The 13,797-nt window shown below is 44.3% G+C and overlaps 1 protein-coding gene across 1 annotated transcript; it reads right to left on the bottom strand.

Moving 5' to 3' along the window:
• On the bottom strand, positions 1-12,449 carry LOC119646442 (probable cytochrome P450 6a14). Its single transcript, XM_038046892.1, has 2 exons — positions 11,227-12,449; positions 1-450 (listed from the first exon to the last, which is right to left on the bottom strand). Exons 1-2 carry the CDS (start codon positions 12,314-12,316, stop codon positions 35-37), a joined length of 1,506 nt encoding a protein of 501 aa, XP_037902820.1. The 5' UTR covers positions 12,317-12,449; the 3' UTR covers positions 1-34.
• Positions 12,450-13,797: the final 1,348 nt, after the last annotated feature.

The raw sequence follows: 13,797 nt of genomic DNA, 5'->3' as shown, positions 1-13,797 counted from the left end.
CGTAATCAAGAATCTATTCTGTATTTCAACCAAATTACAACTTCTCTATTTGCAAATGTACTCCCAACTTTGGTGATAAAATTGGTTTCCCTTCAGCGAAAACCATTGGAATCGGGGTTTTTGCACATGGTTTTAATCGATAGTTTTTCAAAAGTGTAATTAACCCGATTCTCGATTGCATTCGTCCAAATCGCAATCCTATACAGTTTCGTGGGCCCTCACCGAACCCCAAAAATGACATGGGGTGCCGAGATTTAATCTGTTCTGGTGTAAATCGATCCGGATCAAAAACATCAGGATTAGGGAAGATTTCCGGATCATGATGAATACTATAAACTGGAATAAAAACGGATGTGCCTTTTTCAAGAATTATTTTCGTACCAGGAACGCGATAGTCCTTAAATGGTTGGCGTATTAGATTAACGACGGGCGGATATTTCCGGAGGGATTCTGAAAATAAAAAAAGTTAGTTTAATAAAAGATGCTTATAAACTGTTCTTAGAAGTTCAGATTTTCCTCAAATCAGGAACATGAGCCTTGATTAATGTGTAGGTAATGTCAAAGCCAAGCAAACTTTTGAATACTCGTTCATACATATATGGTTGTCATTTACCGCTGGGTGGTGGGGTGGGTGGGGTTTATCGCGTCCATCATGCCTACGCACCATTACTTGCGGTTACCTGAAAGGGGCTTTCGTTTCCCCCCTTCCCCCACCGATTTCCCAAGGTACCGCACTCCTTCGCCACCGTTCTGCGCTAAGTGCCCTTGGAGCGACCCACTCATCGACCATCTTGGGCTCGTAGCCAGCACTGAAGTTGTCGCCCTTCCTTAGCATGTGATCTATCTGCAGCCACTTCCGCCTTCTGATCGTATGCTAGATCTGTGCGAGGACCAAATTCTTCGTTTATAATAATGTCAGGCCAGCGTACTACGATCATACGTCACAGACAGGTGTTGACCAAGAACACTGGCACAGAAAAGTCTCAACTTGATCTTGGTGTAGAGATAATGCATTTCTAGATCTTAGACAAGGCAGTGAACGCGGATCTAACGCTGTAATTCGTCGGGTGCCATGTAGTTCTGTGCCACATATCAACTGCCCATTAATGTAAATATGGTCATTGCGATGACCTGTCACACTGAGAACCTTGGTTGTTTTGGTGTTAATCTTCAATCCAACTCTACCTGACTCTCTTTATAAATCGTACAAATAACTGAAACTGTAGTATTAGTACCAATAATTCACCGGAGAGACTGCCAAGCTCAACGACTCTACTTAGTTTTTGAGTATTAACAGCTGAAATGATTTCTCATCTGTTTAGAGGAGCAGTCTGTATCCTTTTCCATAACGACGACGCCTCTTGTCCTCTTGTCTCAAAGCTGTAACGCATTGAGAGGAAGGATGGGTGAGGACGAGGTGATAGTGACGCTCGATGTGAAAGCATTGTTTCCCAACACGCCAGTTTCAGAGTCAATTTTCGAACTCGAGATATGGCTGAGCTAGTTTGGATCTGGCCCGGAATGGAGAAGAAAAGTTCGTATCTGTGCAAACCTTGCCAGTTCGGGATAGATTCTACAAAACTACTTCGAGAGTAGATGAGGGGGGGGGGGGGGAGATGGGGAACCTCCTCCCATTGAAAGGTTCATGTCATCAATCGAAGAAAAACTTAAATCGAGGAGAATAATGCCTATGGTTTAGGTGTAGGTTTAGATATGTAGACGGCGTTTTTGCGATTGTTAGAAGAGATGATATCGACATGCTCATTTCCTCTATAAACAAGATTAATCATAAAATCGAGTTTACACTAGAGGTAGAAAAGGATGGGGCTCTGCTCTTCCTGGGTCTAGATATTGTCAACTCTAGCGGGAAGCTTTAAGTGCGAGATATATCGTAAACCTACAGAGAACGATACCAGCAACTTCACATCATATATTTTTCCAAAAAATCGCTGCCTATAATTGCATGATTCACCGACTGATTACATACCCTCTTTCGAAATATGGTTTCAATAAGGAGCGACAGCATATTATTGACACCGCTATTAAGAAAGGGTATAATCCTATTGAGAAACTGATCGAAAGGGAAATCAAGCAACTCAATAGGCATGCCTATCCAACACTATTTTCGCAGCAGAAGGAGGCAACCACCAGACAGTTAAGTATCCCGTATTCCTAACTATTTAACAACATCAGGAATTGGATAAAAAAGTTTCAACTGGAAGTCGTACGTTCCAGTCGATCGTCCACCTTGCGGAATTTACTGGGAAACGTCAAGGATCCTTTGACAACCGAGGAAAAAGCGAGATTTTCCGAGTAACGTGCAGCGACTGTAATAAAATATACATAGGACAGATAAAACGCTTAATAATGACTATATTTAATGAACACATCAAGGCAGCGGTAAGTAGTGTTCGGAAACAAAGGTCGTGCGTAAGATCATCAGTGGCAGCGCACATAGTCGAAGAAACCCATACCATTGAACGGGAAAATCTTGAGCTCCTGCGTCATATAAATCAAACGACAACCTTGGACCCTTGGGAACGTCTAGAAATTTTGAGCGAAGACGCGGCGCTGTTATTAAATACAAATTCAGGTAGTTGCCCTTCAAAATTAATAAGAGTGGCCGCGGTAATTAACAGGTTATTAGGTTAATATTTTAAAATGTTTATTAAAAGTAATTTAAGCATCGAGCAAGAAAAGAAAGTAGCAAAAGTTACTTATACCCATAGGGCTCAAGTAAGAGAACAATTGAGGAAATTATACTGCCTAAGAAATTGTGTTAAAATAACCAAGAAGTCTCCTAGGACAGGGTTTTTCTTATGGGTGGAGGTGGTAATCTCAATAAGACATTGCCGCACAAGATTGCACAAGTCTGCAAAATTCGTACTCTTTGAAATCACTCCTTGTCTTCCACCCAATGTCCCGCGATCTACACCATCAGGTTAAGGTTGAGTGTTTGATATCTTCTCGGACTCGTTTTAATTTTAGAGTTTCTTTCGAACGCTGCCTATTGGGTGCCGACGCCCGTACCTCCTCTGCTAGATTTTAGTGTCCGATGCCTGTATTGAGAGTTTCCTTCAGCCATTTTCCCCCCTCCTGGAATCTTTAACAATGGAATATGATGTGCTCGGGTCCTCGGACGGTGCGGCACATTCGCGACACTCGGACAGTCCGAAGCAATGAAAATACCTTATATCATGTAACTACGGTGTCGCATAAGTAACTTTTCCTTTTCTGGTAAGGAGAGTGCGTCATATTGGCCAGAAGATCCAAGGGGATCATTTCCACTAAACAAATGCGACCTCATCTGATGGTATCCTATATACACTGCACAAACTCATTGCAATTGGCCAATCGTCCAATGCTCCTCCTCAGATAAGAACCGTGTGCAGCAGGACATGTCAGTACTATCTCTACGATAAAAAGCTGGTGTCTATATTTTGGCCGGAAGATAAGGCATTATCCTTCTTATCCTCTTCGCGTATAATCTAAATACTTCTTGAAAGACGACCCCGTGATCACCAACCCTGACGTTAACAGTGTTGTATTTCTTGCGAATACTAATGAGGACCAGCTCCGTCTTTTCATTCGCCAGTTCCTTATATCTTATTCATTGCAACCCTGTGGGCAGATTTCCACAGCTTTGTATTGACATTGAGGCACAGTTTCGGCTGCTTCTCCGTACAGCTTTCTCGAGGTTACTTCGAACATAATGGTATTCCTCCTCCAGCCCTGATTTTTTTTCCTCTTGCCCTTGGCCAAATCTACTTACTTCCAAATACGATAACCTCAACAACGAGATTACCTGATTTCAACAGAAGTTGGATTTGCTATTGCAGTGCGGAGCCTCGTTATACAGTGGAAAATCTTTTTTATTTCATTTTCATCGTGACTTCAAATATCGAGATGACATGATAAACGCCGTGAATATAGTGCTCACTGGCCTGCCAACCCATCCCCCTTACTACTAAGATACTAATAGAGTAAAATTAATCCTCTACCTCGGAAGTTTGATCATCATCATCATCAACGGCGTACCAACCGGCATCCGGTCTAGGCCTGCCTTAATAAGGAACTCCAGACATCCCGGTTTCAAGCCGAGGTCCACCAATTCGATATCCCTAAAAGCTGTCTGGCATCCTGACCAACGCCATTGCTCCATCTTAGGCAGGGTCTGCCTCGCCTTCTTTTTCTACCATAGATATTGCCCTTATAGGCTTTCCGAGCTGCATCATCCTCATCCATACGGATTAAGTGACCCGCCCACCGGAACCTATTGCGCCGGATTTGATCCACAACCGGACGGTCATGGTATCGTTCATAGATTTCGACATTGTGTAGGCTACGGAATCGTCCATCCTCATGTAGGGGGCCAAAAATTCTTCGGAGGATTCTTCTCTCGAACGCGGCCAAGAGTTCGCAATTTTTCTTGCTAAGAACCCAAGTTTCCGAGGAATACATGAGGACTGGCAAGATCATAGTCTTGTGCAGTAAGAGCTTTGACTCTATGGTGAGACGTTTCGAGCGGAACAGTCTTTGTAAGCTGAAGTAGGCTCTGTTGGCTGACAACAACCGTGCGCGGATTTCATCATCGTAGTTGTTATCGGTTGTGATTTTCGACCCCAGATAGGAGATATTGTCAACGGTCTCAAAGTTGTATTCTCCTATCCTTATTCTTGTTCGTGTTTGTGTTTGACCAGTGCGGTTTGATGTTGCTGGTTGATTCGTCTTCGGTGCTGACGTTGCCACTATATATTTTGTCTTGCCTTCATTGATGTGCAGCCCAAGATCTCGCGCCAATCGTCGCCTGCTCGATCTGGATGAAGGCACCTTGCACGTCTCGGGTGGTTCTTCCCATGATGTCGATATCGTCAGCATAGGCCAGTAGTTGGGTGGACTTGAAGAGGATCGTACCTCCTGTATTCACCTCAGCATCACGGATCACTTTCTCGAGGGCCAGGTTAAAGAGGAGGCATGATAGCGCATCCCCTTGTCGTAGACCGTTGTTGATGTCGAATGGTCTTGAGAGTGATCCTGCTGCTTTTATCTGGCCTCGCACATTGGTCAGGGTCAGCCTAGTCAGTCTTATTAATTTCGTCGGGATACCGAATTCTCTCATGGCCGTGTACAGTTTTGCCCTGGCTATCCTATCATAGGCGGCTTTAAAGTCGATGAACAGATGGTGCAACTGTTGTCCATATTCCAACAGTTTTTCCATCGCTTGCCGCAGAGAGAAAATCTAATCTGTCGCTGATTTGCCTGGAGTGAAGCCTCTTTGGTATGGGCCAATGATGTTGTGGGCGTATGGGGCTATCCGGCGTAGCAAGATAGTGGAGAATATCTTATAGATGGTACTCAGCAACGTGATACCTCTATAATTGCTGCACTGTGTGATATCTCCCTTTTTATGTATGAGACAGATTATGCCTCGTTGCCAATCGTCAGGCATTGATTCGCTGTCCCATACCTTGAGCACAAGTTGATGAACCACTTGGTGTAACTGGTCGCCTCCATATTTAACCAATTCGGCTGTAATTCCATCGGCTCCTGGCGACTTATGATTTTTTAGCCGATGAATTGCACGGACTGTTTCTCCCAAACTTGGTGGTGGCAGTATTTGTCCGTCGTCTTCAGTTGGCGGGACCTCCAACTCGCCGATGTTCTGGTTGTTCAGTAGCTAATTAAAGTACTCAACCCATCGCTCTAATATGCCCATTCTGTCGGAAATCAGATTTCCCTCTTTGTCTCGGCAGGATGAGCATCGAGGTGTATAAGGCTTCATCCTGCTGACTTGTTGGTAAAACTTGCGCGCCTGGTGCGGTTGCTCCCTGTACTTTTCTAGTTCACAGACTTGTTGGTTCTCCCAGGCTTCCTTTTTCCGTCTGTGAAGTCGCTTCTCCGCTCGACGGAGTTCGTGATAAATCTCTGCGCGTGCCCGCGTTCTTTGAGAATGCAACATTACTCGGTATGCGGCATTCTTCCGTTCCGTTGCTAGCTTACATTCATCGCCAAACCAGCCGTTCCGACTCCTTTTGCGGTTGGGGCCAAGTATATTTGTGGCCGTATCCATGATAACGTTCTTCAGGTGGTTATGAAGATCATTAGTTGATGCTTCATCTCCAGGTCCTCTGTTGACTGCGATTATTGCGGCATCCATTTCCCTCTTATAGGTGTCGCGGAGGGTTGTGTTGTGGATGGCTTCAGTGTTCACTCTCACCTGATTGTCAGAGGGGATACTAGGTGGTATTGTTATTCGAGCTCGGAGCGCCATGCCAACGAGATAGTGATCCGAGTCTATATTGGCCCCCCTATATGTTCTGACATTAATCAAGGCTGAGAATTGGCGGCGTTCGATCAACACGTGGTCAATTTGGTTGAAAGTGGTCCCGTCTGGAGAGGCCCACGTATGTTTATGGACCGCTTTCCGCGCAAACCAGGTACTTCCAACAACCATCTCGTGTGACCCTGCTAATTGAATAGTCCGCAGTCCGTTATCATTTGTTTTTTCGTGTAAGCTATGGGAGCCAACGTATCGCCTGAATACGGGCTCCTTCCCTACTTGGCTGTTAAAATCCCCAAGTATGATTTTGATATCATATCTGGGACAGGCTTCGAGGGTTCTTTCTACTGCCTCGTAGAAGGTATCCTTCTCCGACTCTGCAGTCTCCTCTGTAGGGGCGTGAGCGTTTATGAGGCTTATATTTCTAAACTTGCCTCGCAAGCGCAGAGTGCATAGCCGTTCGCTTATGCTTTCAAAGCCGATAACAGCAGGTTTCATTTTTTGGCTGACTAAGAAACCTACTCCGAGCACATGGTTTACTGGATGACCGCTATAATATATGGTGTAGTGGCTCTTCTCCAGGAAACTGGTCCCTGTCCATCGCATCTCTTGCAACGCTGTTACATCAGCCCTATATTGGGACAGGGTATCGGCTAGCTGCTTATCAGCTTCATCTCTGTACAGGGAGCGCACGTTCCATGAGAAAATGCCCAAATCGTTGTTCCTTTTTCGTTGCCGGGTCCGTCGTTGTAAAATCCGTCCTATCCGAGGCTCCTGTTGTGGCTTCGTAACAAGTTGTTTTCCGTGTAGGGTTGTCAGCCCTCCCCAACCCCCAACCTGGAGGACCAGTTGGTACAATTTGTCCCGTTTTTAGGCGCGGGAGTCTCGCCTTCATCCTCCATCTGCAGCTTCTCGTTAAGAAAAAGCTCCCAGCGGTCACCACGTGGAGGTGGAGATAGGATTTGGTAGTAGAGCTGTTGGTGTTGGTTCAGCAGGCATTTCCCAGGTTTTATGCTCCATCGTGGATACCAATCCACGTTTCGCCCCGGGACCTATACTACCCTTTGACCACCAGAAGTTTGATGCACATCCAATATTGGCTTCAACGACGTCCGAAACCGCAAAGCTTCCAAACAGAATCAACATATCTGAAAGGTCCTATTTGAAAATCTTGCTCCCAGAATCTGCACATGACACATATATTTTATATTGCTAAAATTAAAGTGTTTTTCACAATGCCTGCCTTTCTGCCCCTCATCCACCAAGACCGTGGTGATAGCCACACCGTGTACGAGGTGATTCTGCTAGCAATGAAACGCTACGGATCTGGACTGGGGAGTCAAACAACGCCCCCTCCAATCCAGGATGTCATGCGCAACTGACTGTATTCGAACGAAGCCTTGCCAACACCTGGTCGCCTCAGTGAGTAACCTCCCCGGGCCCGTACCGCACACAAAGTGGTCAATCAGGTGGAGGCACATCACCGAAATACTAAGAAACAGCTGATTACACCCAAGAAGGAAGAAGTTGGGGCGTCAAGTAGTAGATCCAAGGTCAATATTGGTATACTGTGAGGACAATAACTAACAAAGGCCACTGCTCAAAAAGCAGGGACAAACAAAACCACTTCTGAGATCAATATATCAGACGTCAGGAAGGCGACAGACATCAGTGGTGCAGGTACTAAATGGTACTTAGGTTATTTGAAGCAAAGCCTGAAACCGTAAAAAGTCCCCAAGTAGGCTCAGGACAGATTTAAGCCATCTTTATCGGAGCCAAGAAAGCGCGGAGCAACAGAGATTAGCCCACATGAGGGGAACTCAAACCTGAACCCAAGAGGGAAGAAAACATGGGTAAGCCGAAATCAGGAAGCCCGCTATTAGCTGTGCTAGTGCGGTCAAGGGCATTCAACTGGCCATACTGCCAAAAACGAGCAAATACGTGAGGAGTAGGAAATTATCGAAGACCTTGTCGTCAGGTAGATGTGTAAGGGATGGACTGCGAAACTTGTGTTCACTGGAATACGCTTGCAGCCAGGCCACATACTGGTGGACTGCATGAGGAAGGGTACCGTAGAGTGACTTAGGACTATAGTCCCTGAATTGCCAGGCTTGGAAAGGGCACAACTATCGACATATGCTGGGGATGATATACTAGGAGCAGACATGGTGATTGAGTTTCTTCCATCAATAGAGGCGTAAGATCTTATGAGCCTCCTATCCGCTCAGAACGAGTATCTCCATTCGCGATTATGGAGAGTCTTCAGATGTACGGTGAGGAGCGAGGGTAGACTCCTTACAATCAGGGATCGGTCATCCACATCCCTGTAGGCAATCAAACGAAGGTGGCTGACCTAGACCTAGATCTTCTGGGTTTAGGGTGGACAGCGATGCGCAGAAATACACCATGTCGGAGGAGGAGGGTAGTACTCCGACAGTGGAGAAAAGTTCTAAACAATAATGAAGTCAACGGCCAGCACTAAGATAGCCCAGATAAATCTCCACCATGCGAAAGCTGCATCTGCGGTAACTGCGAAGGCAAGTTCCAAAGAGAACATTGGAATAGTACTGGCTCAGGAGCCCTGGGTGTATCGAGGCAGATTCGCGGTCTGCAAGCAGGGAAGAATGCAGGTAATTTAGGACTCTTCTTGCGAAAAACCAAATGCCGCGCCTGGTGCGGTTGCTCCCTACACTTTTCCAATTCACAAACTTTTGGGATCTCTTTTTTATTTCTGTGAAGTCGCTTTTCCGCTCGACGGGATTTGTGATAGGTTTCTGCGCGTGCCCATGTTTTTTGAGAGTGCAGCATTGCGACATACTTCCATTCCGTTGCTAGCTTACATTCGTCGTCGAAGCAGCCGTCTTTGTGCCCGTTCCAATGATAACGCCCTTCAAGTGGTTACGAAGATCTTAATCTGCGGTTATTGTGGCACCCATTTCTTCCTTGTATTGTTATAGAGGGCTTTGTTGTGGATGGATTCAGTATTCATTCTGACCTGATTGTTATAGGGAATTGTAGGCGGTGTTGTGATTCGAGCCCGGAGCAGAATGCCAAAAAGATAGGGATCCGAGACAATATTGGCGCCCCTATATGTTCTGACGTATGGAAAAGCCCCTGTATGTTTATGGGTTGATTTTTTCCCAAAATAGCTATTTCCAACAACCATTTCGCGCGATACAGCTAACTGATAAATCCGCAGTCCGTAATGATTGATATCCTTATGTAAGCTATGGAAGCCGACGTATCGCCTAAATACTGACGCCGTTCCTGCTTGACTGTTGAAATCTCCAAGCATAATTTTGATTTCATACCTGGGACAGGTTTCGAGGGTCCACTGGACTGCCTCGTAGAAGATATCCTTCTCCGAATCCGCAGTCTCCGCTGTAAGAGCGCGAACGTTTACGATGCTTATATTTCTAAATTAGCCTCCCGAACGCAGAATACATAGTCTTTTGCTTATATTTTCAAAGCCGATAACAACGGGTTTCATTTTTTGGCTGATACTAGACCTAAGTTCATGATAGGACCCCGTGAAAGCCCGCTTTTTTTTCAGAGTGTGCATGCTTTCGTTCTGTCACTAGCTTACATTCATCGTTGAACCAGCCGTTCCGACTCCTTTTACGACTGGGGACAAGTATGTTTGTGTTGTGAATATCGTTTGTCGATGTTTCTTTTCAAGGAGCTCTGTTAACTGCGGTTATTGCGTCATCCGTTTCTCCTTTGTAGGTGTTACGGAGGCCTTTGTTGTGGATAACTCCAGCAATCACTGTCACCTGATTATCTGACGAGGGTCTACACGATGTTGCAATTCGAGCTCGTAGCACTATGGCAACGACATTGTGTGAGTCAAAATTAGCCAGTCAATATTAACCCGGCATATCCATTCATCGAAATAAAGAGATGGCGTTCAAAGAACACGTGTTGAATTTAGTTGAAAGTGGTCCCGTCTGAAAAGTCCAACATTTGTTTGTGGGCCATTTTCCGTGTGAACCAGGTACTTCCACCCATCCTACTCCTTCCAGCACTTCCTCTGTAGGTGCGTGACCCTTGATGACGCTTATCCATATTTTAAAATCTGCCTTTCAAATGTAGAATGCATGTCAGTTTGGTTATGTTTTCCAAGCCGATAACAGTAGGTTTCATTCTTTGGCTGATTAGGAACTGTACTTCTAGCACCTGGTTTACTGGATAGTGACTCTCCAGCAGGGAACCAACCTATTATCTGTCTACTTTCGGGAGTGTTTTCACCAGGGCAGCTTTCTTCGGTAAAGGGACATTTTGCTCCTTTGCATCTGGGATATCGAGTTCGTACTAGCACCTTCCTTACTTTGTTTGCTCGCTTTCTCATGAGGATGTGTCACCTGTGTTTCTCATGTGACGTTACCACTATAAGGGAACCTAATCCTTCTCATCTGAGCCGGAAATATTTTAGTACAGTTCATCGTAAACATACAGGAGCTACCTCTATTTGCTTCGGAAACCTCGACAGATTTCGAATATCAAAGGCCATTCCTGCCCCTGAGTTAACTTTCCAAGCCGGGAGATTTTTCTGCATGGGTTTTGTTTGGATACATTCTCCGCTGCACTTCTATTTCGTTTTGATTTAGATGCCACAGTCGCCAGGTTTCCCACTGGTGAAACACTATAGTCGCTGTATATGGACGGCCGAGAGCCCATTTGCCATGCAACAATAGACAGCCTGCGACAGTAAGTTTATATTATGCAGCTAATCTTTACCAAGCCCCTCAAATTGTTGGATACCGAGGGACTACAAAACATGATTCACTTTCCAACAATCAAACCCAAGGGCACTGATAGAAAAGTTACTAAAACCAGGTGAATTAAAAGTAAATGTATTTTTCAGTTTTATAATAAGGCTTACTGTTCGGAATCAGAAACACCTAAACGTGAAAGTGGATTGAAGAAAGAGGTTAATATATACTCACCAGTAATAATTTGATCCACATACACCATCTCCTTCACTGCCTCATAAGTAAGTTTCCCTTCATATTTCATAAGAACAGTTTCTATTTCTTGACGTGCTTTCTCCTGAATATCTGGATTCAACGCGAGCTCATATAAACTGAATAACATGGTAGTTGATGAAGTTTCAAACCCAGCGGCGAAAAACACAAATGCTTGTGCCACAATCTCTTCAAAAGTAAGTCGTCCTAATTTCTGAGCGTGCTCGTCCAAAGCTACTCCATTTTTTAATTGAATCAGAAGGTCCATAAAGTCTTTTCGTCTCACATTATTTTTCTCTCGGTAATCGATAGTTTCTCGTACCACTCCCATGAAAAAGTCTTCAACTTCTTTCCGGAAAAATCTTAAGTGAAGTTTTCTTGCGACGTTTGGATATAGCATCAAGAATAAGTGCACCAGGGGTCCGTGAAGGGGCTCATCAAATATTTTAGCACCATAATTACGGAATTTGCAATTTGGATTTTTCAGGCTATTGCACTCGATCCCAAAAGCACACGTGCCTATAACATCAGTGGTGAATCTGGCCAGCAAGTCTCGCAACTCCAATTCTGATTCCGTCTCCAAAATCTCCGATAATGTGGAATTGAATCGATCGGCAACATCCACTACAGTTGGAAACATGAATTTCATCTTTCCAGATGTGAATGTGGGTGAGAGTTTTCCTCGTAAAGATTTCCATTTGTCACCATCTAAAGAAAACATGTGTGCCGAAAGGGGATCATCTTCCTCATTCACATACATTCCACGTTCATGAAAATAACTGAAGTCTTTGACAAGAATATTTTGTATGAAATCAAGGTCCGTTGGTATAACGACAGGATTTCTGAAAAAGTAAGCCCCCATGAATGGATATCCAGGTTTCTTCTGCTTATAAATTGGGTCCGTTGTATCTATGAAGTGCACTTGTCGTATAGGTAAATTTCCAAAAGGAATGGTGGGTTCTACGTATGCTGCTCCACGATCCTTCCAATAAGCAAATCGTTTTTTAAATGAAATCAGGACGAAGGAAATCAATCCAATCACAAAACACAAAACTACCGACAGACTATCCATCTTTCACTCAGATGTTTTTATTAAAAGCCACTATATTATATACAAGGTTGCTTTCAAATAAACGTCCAATTTCGAGTCTTTGTAAGCTAATACCAATAGCCCTCAAAATAGCTAAATGCACTGAATATAAATGATTACACGTTTGGGGCCTATACCTGGTTCAGTAGCTCTTGGTCAGAATTAAACTCTTCAAAAGAGAGTTCTGCTTTCTCGTATTCCCTGGTCATCCCAACTTCAATTCACACACATATGCTGGAATCTCAGTTGGAAGGACCTTATTCGCTCGCTTTCAATCGAAACTGCATACATACATGCACTCTCATACAAAGAGTTAAAAATCTGGAGAGCGGAGACAATCTTAAGATAAGGCGCGTTTTGAGTCGTTGACCACGAAAATAAATGAATAGAACTTGTACTAATGCATAATCGCAAGGTCAAAGTCATGGACTATAATTACCCAAGCTGATAAAAAAATTAGAAAAAGTTTTTATTGATGCACTCGCAATTGAGTCCGTATAATTGGGGCCGATTGAAATAATTTTAGTTGCCGTGCCATACACAGCCAAAAAAAATCTCATAAGATAGTGTGAATTAGTACATTTTGATTTTAAGGTTTTGTGTGAAACAAAGCCAAAACAAATCCAATGACTGTCTATCCGCTTGTCTGCCTGTATCTCGGTCCGCCTGCCTGTCTATCTGTCTGTCCTTTTATTCTTCATTAGTCTTCATTAGTTTTTCTACTGCTCTTCAAGTTGTTTCGGAGGATAGCCTGTGGTCCACGATATTCTCGGGTGAGAACCGTGCCTCGGTTATAATTTCCACCTCCACCCTGAGGAATCTCTATAGCGCCGTTTAATCAACTTTGCGACATCTGAGATAATTCTGCAAGCCCAGCTAAATGGTCGCCAACTGCCGACGATAGGTGTAGGATTCACCGATTGTGTATGTTGTGTCATAAGGGCATCGACCCTCGTTCCTCAAGATGTCAATGGGGATCATGCCTGCTATCAGGCATGTTGCTTCATCTCCCATGTGTGGAATCCTTTTCTTATTTGCCTTATGTTCCAAAGCCCAGGTGGTGCATAAAGCAAAATCAAGCTAATAAGTCTGCTGTAACATTTTCGCCAATAATATTGTTACTCCGGATGCTTTTGTTGCTATACTTTCAGGATGTGGCTTGAAGTTTAATTTTGAGGTAATCGTCACTCCCAGATATTTGAACGCTGGTTGCGAGTGTATGGTATGTTCATCAATCCTAATTGACGCTTGCTTCTTTCGTTTGGTGATCAAAACTACCTTCGTTCTATGTGCTCCAGACGAGCACCTTCTAGTTGTAGATGACGTGTGCCAGGTATTTGGGAGTGCCTAATTTGGCTAAACCCTCAATTACTCTACACCACTTTGCAGAACTGAAAGCAGAATTTATTCGCCTCCAATGTATAATAGCTTCTGCAGCAAGCTTCCACTTTTCCGGGAAAGTC

Source organism: Hermetia illucens, chromosome 1, assembly GCF_905115235.1.
Source record: "Hermetia illucens chromosome 1, iHerIll2.2.curated.20191125, whole genome shotgun sequence".
Taxonomy (NCBI): Eukaryota; Metazoa; Arthropoda; class Insecta; order Diptera; family Stratiomyidae; genus Hermetia; species Hermetia illucens.
The sequence above is the reverse complement of the archived record's forward strand: the minus strand, read 5'-3'. Positions and strand labels throughout refer to the sequence as shown.

What these genes read in the sequence shown, in the direction of transcription:
- LOC119646442 (XM_038046892.1), bottom strand. Translation starts at nt 12,316, where the DNA reads ATGGATAGTCTGTCGGTAGTTTTGTGTTTTGTGATTGGATTGATTTCC. An exon ending in TGTGGATCAAATTATTACTG is followed by an intron (nt 451 to 11,226) that starts GTGAGTATATAT and finishes TTTTATTTTCAG; the next exon opens with AATCCCTCCGGAAATATCCG.